The sequence below is a fragment of the Gymnogyps californianus genome, chromosome 15 (assembly GCF_018139145.2).
Source record: "Gymnogyps californianus isolate 813 chromosome 15, ASM1813914v2, whole genome shotgun sequence".
Lineage (NCBI taxonomy): Eukaryota > Metazoa > Chordata > Aves > Accipitriformes > Cathartidae > Gymnogyps > Gymnogyps californianus.
This window is the reverse complement of record NC_059485.1, coordinates 8,583,266-8,601,404: the sequence shown is the minus strand read 5'-3', so window position 1 is coordinate 8,601,404 and position 18,139 is coordinate 8,583,266. Positions and strand designations below refer to the sequence as shown.

Below are 18,139 nucleotides of genomic sequence, written 5' to 3'. Positions count from 1 at the left end.
CGAGGGGCCGCGGACGCCGCGACGAAGGGGCTCCCGCGGGGCTGAGGGGGCGGCGCCGGGCTGGGAGCCCCGCCGGGCGCTTCGCGGGCGATGCGCGGAGCCACAGTCCCGCGCGGAGGTAAGGGGTCTCCGCTAGCCCCGCTGCGTGAGGGGACGCCTCAGCTCCGCACCGCGAAGCTTCGGCACGAACCCCTTCCTCGGCCGTAGCCTTCCCGCCCGCCTCTGCCTGCCGGGCCGTATTCACCCCTCTCCGATTTATTCCTCCAGTTAATGTTTTATTGCTCTGCGCTCAAAGAGCGGCCATAAACGGTGACCCGGCCCCCGGGGCCGCCCACAGGGAGGCGGGCAGGCCCCGCCGGCCGGAGCGCAGGCCGGGACTCCAGCGCCCGGCATGTGGCGAGGCGGGTTCCCGCCGAGGGCCGCGGTCCCCCGCGCGCCGCCGCCCGCCATCGAGTTTCCTGAGGAGAGCTCGGAGCCGCGCTTTGACGGTAAGCGGGGCGCGGGGCCCGCGGGGTCAGCCGTGTCCTCTGCGGGAGGTGTGGGGGAGCAGGGAGGTCCCCCCCCTTCCCGCGGGAGACGGCGGGGCCCCCGGCTCCCCCCGGTTGGCAGGGTGGGGAGGAGGGTAGAACCGCCACCTTCCTTCCCTTCCTTCCCCGTCGCCTCGAGGAAGCGGCAGCCGCGGGGGGTGATGCAAGAGCGGGCAGGCCCTTGGCAGCGCGCGCGCCCTGCCCTGCGGCCGCTGTGGGAGCTCCCCCTCCCTCGGGGAGAGCCTCGTCCTCCCCGGTTAGCTTCTTTCCAGATGTACTTATAAAAATCAGTCAGGTTCCTAATTAGTGTCTTAAGCTTCTTGCTCAGTGGCAGCTCGTGCGGTGCCTTTTTGTGAGCCAGGGTTGTGTTGAAGCTGTGTGGGTTGGTGCGTGGTTTTGATGTTATGGTAAATAGGCATATACTGAGACCTAAATTCATTCGTCTGACTGTCCTTTTCCAGAATCAGATGTGCCGGCAGAGCTGCGAGTTGCAAACGGGTCGCAAAAGTTCGTGAATTTCACTTCGACCATCCAAAACCAGCTGCTGCTTGTGTCGCTGCTGGAGCATCTCTGCCACATGTACACGCACAACCCTGTTCATTCGAGGTGTTTGTTCCGAAGTTAGTAAGAGTAGCTCTTTCCTGTCTCTTAAACTGCCTTGCTGCAATATATACTAGAGTCTTCTGTGCAGAATTACAGTGTAATATCAATACAAAGCTGTAGGTCTCATCCCATTGGGACAAGAGTAATTCTGAGAAGAGGATGAATACCCTGAATCAACTTAATTGGGAATGAGGACCTGTCTTATTCTTGAAAACAGTAATAGAATATTGTTGTAGATGCAAGGATCAGACAGTTCTGTTGTAGCTAAATCACGTGAGTTGCATCACGAGAAGGCTAGCAGGGTAAATTATCTAACTGTTAAATCTGATCTGAAAACACAGAAGAGGAATTTAGTAAAAATATTTATCAAGAAATAGCTGTAGCATAGTCTTCACTAAATCTTTCAAAAATATGGTCTGTGAAAATCAGAGTAAATACCTTTGTAAGTCCTTTATTTTCCTGTAAAGTCTTTTGATATAATTCAGAGAGCTCGCCTTTTTAGGCGTGAAGTGTTTCTTTTGAAATCTGTCTTTTTGGTATGTGACTTATCTTAGGTATTTTGTTCATTTAGGCATATACTTAATGCATTTGAGAAACAATCTCCAAGGTTTTTCTCCTTACTATAGATGACTGTAGAAAATAAAATCTAATATATTGCTCGTACTTAAAATTGAAGCCATTTATAGCATCCAGTAACAACAGTGCAGTCAACTGCCATTTTTTCATTCTTGAAGTCTGATGTAGATGTTTGGCCCCGGGTCTTACTATTATCTCTATCAAAACCAGAAATATCAGGGGAAAAAAAAAAACAACCAAATTTCCTCCTTTTGGGAGAGGAACAAAAAAAAACCAACCTGGGCGTCTTACAAAGTATGTAGCTGCTTGGCTTCCCAGTGTACTTCTATGGAAAATAACATTCCTTCATTGGCATAGTTTAAACCAGTTTCCCAAGTGGAATAAGCCTGATGAATAAAAGAAATACATATTGCAGTAATCGTTTGTTTTGTGGTTTTGGCTGGTATATTCATGTTGGTAAGGGTGGGTTTTTCCCACTTTTCTGGTGTGTGTAACTGTGTCCATAATGCTTGTGTAGCAAAATTCCCGATTTCTTACAGGTTCACTTTCAATAAATTTTATCTCCTTTAAAAGATAAAGTAATAGGCTGATTTTTGAAATACTGGTACCAAAGAAACATCTTAAAAAAACTCTTACGAGCAAGTTTGGTTTAAGACCTTGAAATTCCTAAAACTCTTAAGTACATTTTTGTAGCATCTTCGCAGTTGCACCCATCTCCAGTATTTGTTAGGTTTTTGTCTGCCACAGCATTGTCTTACTTCATTCTTTACTATGAGTATGTGCACAAATGTGTGAGTTTGTATGTGAATTAGAAAATCTTGACATTACCACTTTTTATTATAAGCATATCCTCATAATTGTGAACATGCCTTGAATTTCTCTTTTCACTGATCAAAATTAGTCCAAGGGTAACAAGTAAGTGAATGGGTGGATGTTTGTAGAATTCATCTGCCGAGATAAGGAAGAAGAGGAGATGCAGTTGTGACCATGAAGGGCATGGCAAATAACTGTATTATGCAAAGGGATTCCCACGGAGCAGCTCTAGTTTGGATTTAATTAGTTTTTATTGCTAAGAGTATGGGAAACGGCATTAGAGTAGGAGTGACTGTTCAGTGTTTCAGATGCGCTATCTTTCAAATAAAGTTTCTCATTTAAAAAACCAACTGTTTACATGGTCTTATTGGCAGGTTTTATTTAATGTGATCTTTCTCTGTTCCTTTGTACAGTACTTCGTCAGGCTTTCACAAGAACAGGGTTGCTCTCCCCTTTTGCCTTCTGTGATGAATTTAGTACTGTAAGACTGCAGCATAATAGAGCCATTACCGAACTAATGAAAGCAGCTAATCGACAAATACTTAATGGGGTAAGCTTTGTTAAATTTCTTTGGCAACCTCTGCATTAAGGAATTAACACATCATTGCATCCAAAGAAGCTTTTGTTTTCTTTTAATATTGGATTGGGTCTTTTTGATAATTATACAAAATGGTACTCCCATTCTCCTTTAGCTGTTTGGGATGGCACGTTCTGGTTCTATAGGTGTAAACCAAAGCTTTTGAAGCTAGCAATATTTTGTTCCTTATTAAATAATTAAAAAAAAAAAAGTTAAAAAAAAAATCTTTATAAACACAGGCAAGGTGTTTTAAGTATTGCTACAGCTTTTTTCGACAATGGACAGACTTTTCAACTTTTAACTGTTCCAGTTCATTGTGTTAACACCCTCATATTTATATCAGTGGAGAGCATAATTTGTATACTGCATAATGTGCTTCAGGCTGAATCAGACCAGTTTGCTTATCTCGCTGCTTGAACTAAGCTGGTTAATTTTGTCTTAAGCACATTTTAGAGCCTTCATTTTATCCTGTTTGCCAGCAGAACTCTAAAAGGGCAGTAATCTCTCCAGCAGAGAGATGTTAGCAGATTACTGGTGGGATAATAATACTTTAATTTGGTGAAGCTCTCTGCAGAATGTGAATGGCTATCAGTAACCTCATTTTCTTCTAAGAACATAGTTGTAGTTTCTCTTTTGATTAAGCTGTCTGTGCCAATGGCATGGTAGACCTGTTATTCTGTATGGCATGTTTTTATGTTGGATTTTGTTGTTTCATAGGAACTTGATAATGGAGATTCTCATGCAATTGGGTATGTATTCAAAGCATTTAGAAATTAAACTTAACTCCCTCCCTAAAGTTCCGTGCTCCACTCTGAATTTAATTAATACTGCATTTCATATTTTGGCTCTGAAACATAGAAAAAAAAGTGAAAATGTCTCAAAACGATCTGGTGAAAATTCCTTCTTCAGTACAGCTCTCACAGTTAGTGCCACCATTCAGGAAAACAAGATTTATCGGGCATAAACTTAAAGAAGTCATCTTAATAATTCTGTTAACACAGAGTGTGGATTTGTAGCACATGTGCATGCTGTTGCAGTCTACTGGTTTTCAGTATTCATTATGGTAATGTTAAAGTATTTTCTTCTTTTCATAATGTAAATAGTATTTCTAGATTGTGTACACCTGTAGCCTATATAATAGCTTACTTGTAAGTTGTAATTTAGTTTAATGTGGCCTAACTTTTTTGATTAGGGAAAAAGAAGTTCTCTTTGAAGCACAGACTTCACGATACTTGAATGAATTTGATGAGGTTGCAAGGCTAGGAAAAGGAGGATATGGTAAAGTATACAAGGTATTCTTTACCTTCCATTTATAACTGATTAGTTTATATCTAGTTTTTCTTTGAAATTTAGAGTTACTGTTTTGGCTGTTTTGTTTATTTTTCTAATGGAAAAACAAAAATACTCATTTTCCAATAGAACAGGTGCAAACCTGCACATGTGAAGGATGTTGGCATTTCATTTCAAAAGATGCTCAGTTGTGGTTTCTGTTTTCTGTTTGTTGGAAGCAGGATATATCAGATGTTTTACTTTGTGTATTTTGACCCTTTTAAAGTGAATGAAAACTCCTTATTTCTCGTATGAAGTATTGTGATATATTGACTTAAAACAGCCACAGGAACTGATTAGTCTGCACACCCCAATGTTCCAGTTGTAGCTGCTTGAAAAAAAGCAGCCTTAGTATGAATGTAAACTGTCCAACCCAATGTTGAATTGTATTAAATACTTGTAGCGTATGGCCAGCCTAAGGTTCCCCACATGGTATGTGCCATATGTAAATGACAGTTGTGGTCTCCCAAAGTTATTGAGAACCTGTTTAAGCAGTTATCAGGACCTATCAGCACTTTTGTTATTGGTGGAGAGATAGCTGTAAAGCTATGTATTTCACAAAGATTGGATTAGATGTTTGCAGTCCTGAAAGAAGGCAAAAGTAGAGTATCCTTATCTTAGACAGTTGGGGCCTAATCCCAGTTTCATTCTCTGATACGGGTGAGCGGTTATCTGAATGGAGTGCAGAAATTAGTTTTTAGAAAATAGTTGATTCTCAAGGATTTAATAATTCATTAATCTAAACACATTGACATCTAATTTTGTCCTATTGCAATTGTTTTCAGGTCAGAAACAAGTTAGATGGTCAGTTCTATGCTATTAAAAAAATTAACATTAAGAAGGCTACAAGAAGAGATTGCATGAAGGTATTCTTTCTCCTGTGTTTCATCTCTGTTTTAACTCCCTGTCTGCTCTACCTAATTCTGATTTAATTTGGTAATGCAGTTAATATTTCCCAAAACATCAAAAATGTTAATAACGTTTTTTATGCATTCTCAGTTTCTAAAGATTTGACCCTATCAACACCTAGTAGAAAAAAGTGAGAGGTATTTAAGTCCATTAAAAGAAGCATATTATTAACTTGAATTTGATCATCTCTGCAACTATGAAAATCATAATTTGTTTTAAAGCTTGCAAATTTTCTCCATTACTGTAATAATTTTATCTGTTCTTTCTCTGTCAGAAACTGTTAAATTTTGTTATCTTTTGGATTTACTAAGCACTCAGAATAAAGGACAGTCATACTGTTTCTTTTTGGTCTTTTTTAGGTGCTACGAGAAGTTAAAGTGCTGGCTGGGCTGCAGCATCCTAATATTGTAGGCTATCACACTGCTTGGATGGAACAAGTTCAAACAGTACGCCCAAAAGGAAAGTACAGCATGTTGTGTAATTCTTGCTTGCATCCTGCTTATAACCTCTGTACTATTATTTGCAGGAGAATATTACTTCTCTGATAAAATAACTATTTTTTTTCCCCTCCTTGAAACATCCAAAAAAAAGCAAGCTACAGGTGACCACCAGGTCTTCATGTCCCTCTGTGCACTTCAATCTCTTGCCTGATAACTTATCTGTTACTTAATGATGAATTTGGAACTGTGGAAGTATTAGCTTTGCTTCTGGTAATACATGAGGAGGATTTTAAAGTTGTGTGAAGTTCAGTGGAATGAAATACTTTTAACGCAAAAAGTAGTGAGTTGACAAGGAGAAGAATGAATACTGGGGAACGAGCCACTTCAGATATTGGGGGAAAAGTGATGAATAGGAGAAAAAAACCCACGAATTTGCCACCATGTTTTGAAATCTCAGAGTTGTAGCAAAACTAGAATAAGTCTCCCACTATACTTCTCCTCCTATCTGTAAAACAGTTTAGAAAAACTGAAAGAACCTGGAAATAAATACTTTAATGGCCAAAAAAAAAAAAAAAAAGATTCCCTCTTATTTTGCTTTCCTCAGGAGAGTTTTTAAATTTGATGAATTGCATTTCATAGTTCTGCAGTGACAGAGCAATGCGGTTTTTTGTGTATCAGCTACTGTCTGTAACTGTTGAGAATTTATCTAATTTTATGTTAATTTTACACCTTCTTCCCTGCCCCCTTTTTTTTCTCTTCAGTTGCTCTGTTCTTGGCTCTTCCCACACTTTGTCCTTTGGTCCCTTTGTAACCCTGTTCCGTTGGTTCCTTTCTTTCTTGTCCTTCTCCGGAATGCCTTTAGCAATTAAATCTTTTGATCCTCTCTTAGTGGGAGGTTTGCTTATGCTCTATATGACTTTGTTGCTTTCCAAGTGAGTGACTTGACGCCCAGTCAGCTATGCACACAAAAGAAAATGCATAGGAAGTTGACAATATAGTAAAACAGACAAGACTTTTTAACCAGTGATACTGAGAATCTCGAAGGATGCAACTTTTTAGTGCTAGGAGTACTTCACAAGTATTTAGTGGTGATAATGTAAGTACGTAACTAGATCTATAGGTAGGTCCTGTGGTGCTTAATGGTTTTCCTTGGCTTACAAGATTGGTGTTTCATATTTGCTTCTGTGTGATAAAACAAACTGCTTCTTCACATAAAAATACAATTTTAATGAAAATTATTTCCAAAATATCAAGTGTCTTCAAAACAGCAGCAGGGTGATGCAAAGGATGGTGCCTTGTGGAGTTGCTTCTTTAACTGTCTATTATCATATATATTGTAAGCCCTAATTTTGAACAGGCTAACTTCTTGAAAGTGGAATCTAGGTGAATATCTAAGGGAGCCCAGTACAACCCTTTCAATGACCTCATACAACATGTATTTTCTTTTCATTTAAAGGAAAATGAGAAACATATTAGGATTGCTTCTTAGTAGACTAACAAGCACCTTTTGCAGCAGCAGAAATAGAGAAAAAGATAGCTACAGGTCATGAAGTAAGATGCTGTAGCTTAAATGTTAATTTATAGTAAATACATGCATGCTTTGTTTTGTGAAATACTATATCTATCTTTTTATCCAATAGATAAAACAATAATGGAGTTGCAGCCATTATCTTTGGAGCAAGAGAGTAGGAAGTAAGTATTATAAATCTCAATGATAACATTTATTTGGCTTTAACATAAAGCTTTTTTTAAAGTAATGTTAAAAGAGTACAGAATTCAGCATATATTGCACAAGTGCTTTTTGCTTCCAAATTATAACCAAAAAAAGTCGTAATTATCATTGTCATTGTTTCTCTTCTTGTTGTGTAAGCTGAAGAATATTACTGGATACTTCTACCTTCTTTGGATCTCTCAGTTTCTGAGTGCCCGAATGTAGTACTGGGCTTCAAGTTTACTTCAAAAGTTCTGTGCCAATCAGCAACACTGATTAGTACTGTGGAGTCTTTATTAGAGTGATGCAGCCTTCTGTTTCTCAGAAGTATTGATTAGCCCTTTCAGTAAGGAGATGGACTCCTGTGAGAAATATAGTGTAACTTCCTAAGTTTAAGGGAATGGAGATACATCATACTTCTGTCCGGTGAATGCTGTGACCTAGGACTGTATGTATCTGAGCTGTCTGGGTCAGCTATCCGGAATCCCTGCTGGGGGAAGGTATTAAAAAGGCTGGAGCCTACACTGCCAATTACGTAATCCTAAAGTTTTATATGGGAAAGCAGCTGAACTTACTCTGGAATGCAGTTTGCAATTGAAAAAACAAAAAAGTTTTCAGAATGGTGTATCACAAATAGATGGTATAAAACTGTGTACATATTTTGATTTTTCTCCCTTTATTATTTTCAGTGATCGCTGTCACATTCAGAGTGTGGAAAGTGGTAGTTCAATTATCTTTGCTGACCTTACTTCACGAGAAAAGAAGTCCTGTGACAGTACCAGTCTTAGAAATCTGGGTAGTGAATCAGTGCAGAATATGGATGTAAGGAATGATTTTACAAACAGCAATAGTAAAGAGTGTATGAAACCAAATAAATGTGAATTATCCATAGAATTACAAGAAGACTCTGTAAGTAGTGTTAGCAGTAGGTCAACTGATGTGAAAAATCATTCATCACGGGGACCTCATTCTAGTCTGGATCAAGATGCTAGCACTGGAATTAAGTCCTGCACTGAAGAATGCTCCAAGAATGATGTAGCGCTCTGTGGAGAGTTTGAGGTAAATACAGTTCTCTTTAAATATACTTAACCGCTGTCTAATTTAATGATGTTTGTAAAGTAGAGTTTGGTAGACAGAGGAATGATTTATAATGATAAATTTAAAAACCCGAAATAACTGCTATTAGAGCCAAAAATACAGACAATTTTTACTTAAGTGGATAACACCATTCCAAGGAAGCTGACCAGAGGAGCTGGCAAAACTCAGCATATGAGAAAGTTTCCACGTGTTAGTCATCTTGGGTCCTTTCAAAGTACCTACATGAATTAAAAAAACCCGACCAAACTTGAAAATTTTCAGCACTCAGTAATGATGGCTAATTCAGATATTATTGATCAGTGTCCAGGTATGTAATGTGTTGCTATACAGTGTAGGACGACATGTGAAAAAGAGAGAAGCAGATTTGGGCAGGGAATCACCACTCTGCCTATGCTTCTAAAACTGTTGGCATTCATACCACTGAAATGTTTTGTATAACGCAGCCAGCTCTGGAATGCTTCAAGCTTTTGCTATCATTTGGAGTTCCCTCCTCCAAGAAATCCAAGATTTTAAAGGTGTTTGCTTGAGTTGTCCAGGTTATCAAATGAACTAGTACATTATCAGAAACTGAGTATGAAGTTACATATTCATGTTAATAAATCATAAAATTCCATGTCAAGAGGTTGAATTTTTTTGCTATTTTATATTAATTTACACTATTTTCTTAAGCCCGAATGAACCTCTGTTCAGTATCTCTAGAAGCTTTTAAAGTCCAATTTGAATATTAAGGTATGTAGCTGGCTGTTTTGTTAGATTTTGTCATATAACAATTGTTAAAATTTGAGGAACAAGCAAAAAAACCCCAAAACTAGATAGCAGTGTTGCATATGCTTCTTGAATGCAGTAGATTAGCAATACTGTATTTGATGCCATTTTGGTATCTAACTGTTTTTTTAGTTTAATAAACAAATTTTGTTTTTATTAGCTTTAAAGAAAATAACTAAGGAAATACTGTTCATATTACAGTGGCAAAATCATAGACCATTATTTTTCTGTTAGGTGGAGTATCGTTTGATGCTTCATATACAAATGCAACTGTGTGAAATATCCTTGTGGGATTGGATTGTTGACCGTAATAAAAGATGCAACGAGAGAACACAGGAAACTTCCAGTAAGATTCATCACTGTCTTAAAAATTTACTTATTTGTTATAAAGCAAATATTTCTTTTTTCCTAATTGGAAGTCCACTTGCCTGATTTTATGTTTTACTTCAGCAGCTTGTGATATGGATCTTCTTCATTAGATCTTTATTCACTTAATCAAATAGCAGTTAGTATTGAATCTTTGTATGACAGATGTTGGTAAAAGAGATTTAAGTTCATGAATTTTAGACAACTCTTCAAAAAGAATGAATGTATGCCTGAGGCATAGTTGTTACCTGGAGAGGTCTGTGCCTGGGCAATACTAGTTATTTGGAATAGAGTATTTTATTGACAGAATCTGCTTTTTCTCAGTAAGCTCTTTAAATAATTGAAATTTTGCTTTGGTAGTAGTCTTGCTGCTACAAAATAGAGCTCCTTACAGGCTAGTTTATCTGCTGTGGAAAATATAAATACATCTTTTGTTCCAGACAGGTTACAACATACTTAAAAGCTTTCAAGTCTGTTCTTAACAATCAAAACTCCTACACAGGCTAATTTATCATTGGTATAAAGAATTTAACATTTACTTTGCTTGAGTGGCCAGAGGAGTTCTCATGCCCTGATACCAAGCCATCTTCAATAATGGTTGACATTTGGAAGAACAAGTCTAATGCTCTTAAAGCATTAGAGACATGTTCCTTTCTCTGGGGTGGTTGTATAAAAAAAGCATATGCTTAACAGATTGTAAGACATAAACTGTATGATTAATGTTTAATCTTAGTTTTAATCACTATTAAGATAAATCTGTTGTTCTCTTCAGTCGTGGAGTCAGGTTTACCAGCTAACTATCAGCTGACTTCCACTAATCTCTCCTGTAATCATAGTCTTTTAGCTTTCATAAGCTAAAAGATGACGTTCCTGGTCAGGGAATGACAGAATTACTAGGGCATTTGACCTTGCAAAGTGCCGTTTTCACACATTTTCACAGGTGACAGGAAAGGAAAGGTGAATGCTATCACAGGTTAGACATTAAGAAACAGAAACCCAAGTAGGAGTAAATGGTGAGTGTTCAAGTGGCAACAGACATCTTAGATCTGGGTCATTAGAGTAGGGAGACAATGTAGTTTAATAAAATAATAATGTGGGAAACGGCAAAAACAATGAGATGGTAAGTTTATTTAGGACAGCTACAGCCAGAGGAGATTTGGGAATTTCAGAGGGTAGCACAACACCAGAAGGATTAGGATCCAAAAATGAAGGGTGCAAATCAATACAGAAAACATGTCATTACGTAAATTAGTATGATTTTGTCTGGAACTGTATTTTTCATTCTAATTCAGCACTTACATGGAAGTAAAGAGTTTGTTAAATTCATGATCAAATAACTATCTGATGGGGTTTGGAGGAATCTTTTCAGGCAGACATATGTTCATGTCCCCTGAACTTTCCTTTTTGGAATTTTGAGGTTAGTGACTTTTTGCTGTTTCAAAAATACTATTTTAGGAGAAGCATGGGAAATTCAATTTTTAAACTATGCTCATTCTGTTAAAAAATTCTTCCACATCATAAATAAACAGAATTCAACAAGACATACCACCATAAACTTAAATAACTCAGTAAAATTAGCTGAAATAATTTAGATTTTAAATTGTTTTAAGGTCCATACCATCTTGTGGATGTCCGCTGGACAATGAAAATTTTTCAAGAGTTATTAGAAGGAGTATGCTATATCCACAGCATGGGAGTGATGCATCGAGACATTAAAGTAAGTTCACCGAACTATTACTTGAGGTTGAAGAAAACAAAGATAACTTACATTACGGGAGAATGAAAGCAACGTCATAGTTAAATTTGAGATGACCTGGGCTCTTAAGAATTTAGCTATGTTACATATGAAAAAATACATTGTCTCCTCCATACCAGTACCATACTTTCTTTATTATAAGCATAGTACTTAATTACATTGACTTACAAGTGAATTATGATTAAGCTCTGGAAATGTTTTCTCCTTTGTGAAGCCATTTTCTTGTCCTAAACAGGGATGGTCAGATTGGTTTTGTTTTGTCTTGGTCTTTCCTTAACCAGGGTAGGACTTAAAATACCTAATTACCTAAAAAAATTTCTTGTAGGTAATTATAAAAATAAGCAAAGCCCCTTGACTACACCTCAACAGCATATCAGTTAGCTTTTGAAAATATGTTCAAGTTAAAGTTACTTGCTTTAAAAAAAAAAAAAAAAAGCCCTCAGTTGCAAATAATTGCTGTCTTTCAAAATGGTTGCTATCTCCTCTAAGGGACTGAAATCGTAGGTGATGTTAGTGACTGAAAAGTTTTGGCTTCATTCCTATTAAAAGTAACAAAGAGCAGACTTTAAAAAATAACACTTTGAATGATTAGAATAGGATGCCCTTTATATGTTCCTGTGAAGTTTTTTTGGAACTCTAATCATAAAAATAGTTTTGACTTACTGGCTGGCTTAAATGTGAAGCATAGGTAGATGTATCTTGCTCCCCCCCCTGCCCCTTAAACTGATAGACTCAAATAGCAAGGAAGTGAATGTGTATTTTCCTACTCTGCTTCCTACAGAGGTTCTCTGCATCTGATACAGTAGCTATATGAGGAAATCAGTGTAAAAATAATCTTGATTATTAAAACTCCATATGTGGAAACTTGCAACTACTTGACAACACACAATCTTCGTTCTGGATTAATTTTAATTTTTCTGCTGACTGTTTCAGGGTCAGCAGTTTTTCAGTTTGCTTTCCTGTTTAGCATCATCATGGCCTTACTGTCTGAAGTCCTGGTAGTTGTGTAAAGAATTCCGTGCAGTTACTGGGAGCCTGTTTTTGAACCAGTAGTCGTTGTTTTTGCCATATAGTTTTCTAACGGTGATTTTGCAGGTGTCATGCAGAGACAGTAATTTCTGTGATGATGTTATAAGAAAGTCTTTCAGCATTTGAAATTCTGAGAACTGAAGCCCAATGGGTGGGTGTCCTTGATTATCTCTTTACTTCAGTGGACATGAGAAGCCTAGCAACTTGTTCGACAGTGCTGTATCTTTTAAATTTGATCTGCATTGAAGAAATGAAAAGAGTGGAGATTGCCCATCTTTTGTTAAACTGTTCATGTCTGCTTTATACTCTTAACAGAAGATCAACTGTTTCCTTTCTGCCACCTGAGCAGGCCTCATGAATAGCTGTTTGTCCTTCATGATCTTGGGTATTTACGTTGGCTCCATTACTTAACAGTAAACGGATGCAATCTGTGTTGACACCTAAAATTCTGCTCGCTTTAGATGATGCTGTGCACACTGCAACATGAAGGGCAGTTCTTCCACAAGGTGGACTGGCAAAGTTAATGTTTGCTCCAGAGGTGATTAAAGTTGCTGTTACCTCTGTGTTTAGTGACCCTGCAGGTGCGTGAAGAGGTGTCCAGCCAGACTTGTCGGTGTCCTTTAAGTTAAGATAATACTCAAAAAGAATGGATATTAAAAAAAAAAAAAAAGAGAGAAATAAACCCCAAGAAAATACAAGTGATGCATAATGTAATTGCTCACCACCCGCTGACCAATGCCTGAGCAGCGATCTGCCCCTCCCGGCCAACTCCTCCCAGTTTATATACTGGGCATGATGTTCCATGGTATGGAATACCCCTTTGGCTAGTTCAGGTCAGCTGCCCTGGCTGTGCTCCCTCCCAGCTTCTTGCACACCTGCTTGCTGGCAGAGCATGGGAAACTGAAAAGTCCTTGGCTTAAGATAAGCGCTACTTAGCAACAACTAAAACATCAGTGTGTTACCAACATCATTCTCACACTAAATCCAAAACACAGCACTATACCAGCTACTAAGAAGAAAATTAACTCTATCCCAGCTGAAACCAGGACACTATTATATATTGAAAGGCTACAGTAAGGTCTCCCTTGAGCCTTCTGTTTTCCAGACTGAACAACCCCAACTCTTTCAGCCTTTCTTCATAGGAGAGGTGTTCCAGCACTCAGATAATTTTTGTGGCCCTCCTCTGGACCCGCTCTAACAGGTTCATGTCTGTCTTGTGCTGGAGACCCCAGGGCTGGATGCAGTACTCCAGGTGGGGTCTCATGAGAGTGGAGTAGAGGGGAGAATCTCGACCCGCTGGCCACGCTTCTTTTTATGCAGCCCAGGATACAGTTGGCTTTCTGGGCTGCGAGCACACGTTGCCAGCTCATATCCAATTTTTCATCCACCAGTATCCCCAAGTCCTTCTCTGCAGGGCTGTTTGCAGCATAAGAAGTATATTCAACAATGATTAGTGTTGTGTGTCTGAGTCAAGAGATACTAGTTCTGGTTATGCTTTCTGTTTATATTGAGTAAAACAAAATTCACATTCAAAATTATCAATAGAAGGGATTCTGCCATATGTTGTATTAAGTCAGGTATACTGTCATTTGGGGGAAACAAATTTATGTGAATGCTTGAACTATATGTAGCATCTTACTTAACAGCCGTTTATGGCTGTTTCTAGAATTTGTCTTTTTTAAACTCATGTGAGTGTTAATTAGCCATCCTGCAGCAATGTCTCCACAGAGTTCAACTGTGCTGTGAGTGCGGATGAATGGCCCTAGTTTTGAGTTGCCACCAATAATTTAATTTGATATCACCTATTTCATTTATTGGAAGAAATACTGAATAGTGTTTCATACTCACTTTTCCTATTCCATGTGTGATTTAATAGATCTGTTTTAAACTTAACAGTTTGTCTTGTGTTTTATATTTAGTGATTCCTTGAATGGAAGCCATTCTAAATTGTCAGCATTCACGTTATCCATCTATGCACAATTTTCCAGTTCTCTTATGTGCTTTTTGAGATAGGAGACTCAGAACTGCAGATGGTACTGAAGATGGCAGTGTATTAATTCATATGGTATCACAACGTTTCCTTCTTTACCTCTCTTTCCCCCTCAATAATTGGTAATGTGCAATTTGGTTTATGGACTGCTATTGAGCATTTTTAGAGCTGCCTGTTACCACGCTTGAGCCATAACAGTCAACTCAGACAGTTGTTACATATTTAAAATTGGGATTGTTTTTCCCTTCATTTACGTTTTCATGTTTATTTGCACTGAATTCCTTTTGTCATTATACAAGATCCTTCCACAGTTCTTTGCATTCAGACCTCATCTTGATTTCTCTGAATAATGTAGTACTGCCAGCAAACTTTGTCATCTCACCATTCACCCTCCCTTTTCTAACCATCTACAAATACATTGTTCAGCATAGTTCTTAGCCCAGATTCATACAAGAATCAGTTGATTATACCCTTCACTGTGAAAGCTGACCATTTATCCCTATCCTTTCTTTTACGTCTTTAAACTAGTTATCTATGTGGGGACCTTCCCTCTTTTGTTCATTTAAAAAAAAAGTAAGATTCCTTAATCTAAAAGTATTTTTAATCACAAATTATAATCCTGATCAAATGTTTACCTGGAGGGAGAGCAGGTCTATGAGGTGTAAGGGTCTTTCCAAGCACTCGCTGTTTCACTGACAGGATAATCCGCGAGTAAAGTTTTAACAGTGCTACTGTCATCTTCCATTATTACTTCATATAGCTCTTCACGGCGTGAATTTTATTTCCTCTGCCCACAGGAGAACACAGTGGCAGGCCTACTGGCTCCTTTGATTATGTTACTGATAGACAAGGGAATTGTAATTTTTGTAATGAAAATCCATAATCAGAAATAGAGGATTTGGAATCTGGCACTTGAACAATGTCATTATTTGAGATGTTGCAGGATGCCTGGTTCTAGAATAGCTTTGAAGTAACTGCATTATTCAGTGCAATGTTTTAGAAGTACTGTAAACCCAGCAAAAGTTTAAGAATGAAAAAAAAGGCTCAAGTTGCCTTTGCTTTCTTGCTAGTGCTAATTTCTATTTAGTAGGAAAAAAAAAAACCTACTAAGCAATCATGCTTTCACTTCTCATCCAAATGTACCTAAGCTCAGAAACCTTGTGATATAGACTAAGTAAAGCCAGTAATTTCGTATTACGTTTTCTTTTATCTGGCAAGTATGTTGTCTTTTCTAGATACGTAATGCTAGGATTTCTCCTCCTTGGTGGTCCTAAAGCCAAAATATATGGATAAAACTATTTCAGTTTTTCCAGTCAGTGCTCTCTACTCAAGTCTCTCATCATTTTGGTTTTTTTCATAGCAACTTCCCAGAACCAAGTAGCATGTTGCAGCTGTACTTATCGTATAGAAAAGTATATTTTGGTTTACATTATGTCTAGCCCAAAGATGATATTTAGTCTTCCTTCCTGCTACATCAGTTGGTCTAATTTGCTGTCTGCTCTTGGCTGTTCCTGGTAACATTACTGTTCTGCAAATTTCCCATTTTCTGCTGGAGAAAAAAAATACTACTTTCTCTTGACACTAAATCTTTGTTTTTCCAGTTTTGCTTTTCTTTCTTTTTTCTAGATCCTTCATATGTGGTCTTTCTGCCCAAATGGTGTTGCTAACACATAATTTGGTATGAGCTATGACTATTTTTTTTTCTCCCTCACTAATGGAAGTGTTAAATAATTATTATCTTATACCTGTGAAACACTGGATTTTTTAGACTTTGAAACAGCTGAAATTTCGTAATTCTTTATATAGATACATTTTAGAATTTATACTGTCTTGTTTTGTAGCCCAGAAATATCTTTCTACATGGATCAGATCATCATGTAAAAATAGGAGACTTTGGATTAGCCTGCAAAGACCTTCTTTGGGATGATGCAGACCAGTGGTTTAAGACAGAAAGGATAAATGGTAAGAGAAAAAAGCTTAATGGGTTTTGGTGTTTAAGTTTCTATGATACTGAAACCATTAAATACTAAATTTGTAAGTGAAATGGTAACAAGGTAACACTAGCTGACTAAGTCTAAATTGCCTTTTTAAAGGACTGACACATACTTCAGGAGTGGGGACTTGCCTCTATGCCTCACCAGAACAATTGCAGGGATCTCACTACGATTTCAAGGTAGGGAGTATTTTTTTTTTTCTATTAACACATGATGATAGATAATAGGAATAAAACAAGCCTTTCAGTAAGTAAATATATAATATTTGGCAAATACATAAATATTCTTCCTACTGTTACTCCTAATGTTTTTGTTAAAACATGGATTTCAACTTTGCCTTCTAGTTTGCTGCTAATGCAAAATCATTTGTGTTTCTAAGATCATCTTGAGGAACGTATATAGGGTTGAATTTGTGTTCCTTTAGTAGTGTCATGATACTTTTCATATCATCATGAAACTTCATTGTCATGAAACTTTTTCATATCGTGAATTTTTATGAGAAAAAGAAATCTAGTAAGTAATTCAATATAGCAGTTATCCCAGAACTTTTTCTTCACCCCATTACCAGTCAGACATGTACAGCATGGGTGTTATCCTGCTAGAACTCTACCAACCATTTGGAACAGAAATGGAAAGAACCGAAGTTCTTACACATTTAAGGAATGGCCAAATTCCTCATACTTTCTATAAAAAATGGCCTATTCAAGCCAAGTACGTTAAACTCCTCACCAGTCAGAGATCTACAGAAAGACCAACTGCTGCTCAGCTTCGTGAAAGTGAACTATTTCATACCACAGAACATGTAAGTTATGCCAATAACCTCAACCTTTACAGGATAAAGAAATACAAAAAGAAAATCCCCTTTGTTTCCCTGCCTGTATTACTGCTTTTTTTGTTTTAACTTAAGAGAATTAAGAGACTTTTTTTTCTGATTCCAGTATTTAGGCCACCATATTAATATTTCTGGTATCTTTGCAATGAGATAAATGATCATTAAGTATAGGTAACTTTATGAAGACTGGACAGTTATTTACATACAGCTTGAGGTATTTTTATAGGTCAGAAAAGCTTTTAAAGCTTTTCATCAGCTCTGCAGAATCTTTTTATCATTTTCCCTTTCCTTGCCCCACTTTGTTTGTGGATTAAGTTGTAGTATCAAATACACAGAACAGCTGTGGTGCTGCAGAATGTGTCTGTAGTGGATTGCGAACACAATTCATATAGGTTAATAAGGCTTTATCCTTGCCTGTCTATAAATGAAGTAAACTAACTCTCATTCTCAGGTTATTTCTAACCTACAACAGAAGGTGAGACAGCAAGAGGAAGAAATAGAGAAACTGAGAGAGAGAATAAGACTGCTTTCTGAAGAACAAGATGAACATATGAGACTAGGTTCTCCAGTTTAAGTACAGGAAGAACTAACCTCTATTGTATGCTAAGTTATATAAAACGTTTCTTTTTTTTTTAAATAAAAATATTTAAATGCATTTTGATTTTCCTGTCTGTTCTTTAAAGAGATTCATCTTTTTGTCTTAGTTCAGAAGTCTCTAGTCAACAGAAAGGATTCATGTTGCACTTAGCCTCAGTACAATTTAACTTGTGTAAATAAGCATTTGGGTTACAGGGAAAATATAAGAAAATTAAAAGTGCAGCTTG

At 37.6% G+C, this 18,139-nt stretch overlaps 1 protein-coding gene across 1 annotated transcript; it reads left to right on the top strand.

Moving 5' to 3' along the window:
* The first annotated feature begins 376 nt into the window (after nucleotides 1-376).
* On the top strand, nucleotides 377-17,970 carry EIF2AK1 (eukaryotic translation initiation factor 2 alpha kinase 1). The gene is made up of 15 exons (XM_050906154.1): nucleotides 377-488; nucleotides 989-1,147; nucleotides 2,933-3,069; nucleotides 3,814-3,845; nucleotides 4,289-4,388; nucleotides 5,211-5,291; nucleotides 5,694-5,791; nucleotides 7,413-7,466; nucleotides 8,175-8,544; nucleotides 9,583-9,694; nucleotides 11,325-11,431; nucleotides 16,331-16,451; nucleotides 16,583-16,662; nucleotides 17,052-17,285; nucleotides 17,767-17,970. Exons 1-15 carry the CDS (start codon nucleotides 392-394, stop codon nucleotides 17,887-17,889), a joined length of 1,905 nt encoding a protein of 634 aa, XP_050762111.1. The 5' UTR covers nucleotides 377-391; the 3' UTR covers nucleotides 17,890-17,970.
* The last annotated feature ends 169 nt before the right edge of the window (nucleotides 17,971-18,139 follow it).

Excerpts from the sequence above, each read along its gene's own strand:
- EIF2AK1 (XM_050906154.1), top strand. The coding sequence starts at position 392 with ATGTGGCGAGGCGGGTTCCCGCCGAGGGCCGCGGTCCCCCGCGCGCCG. Across the intron at positions 7,467-8,174 it reads TTGGAGCAAGAGAGTAGGAA|TGATCGCTGTCACATTCAGA; the intron begins GTAAGTATTATA and ends TATTATTTTCAG. Across the intron at positions 8,545-9,582 it reads CGCTCTGTGGAGAGTTTGAG|GTGGAGTATCGTTTGATGCT; the intron begins GTAAATACAGTT and ends TTTTTCTGTTAG.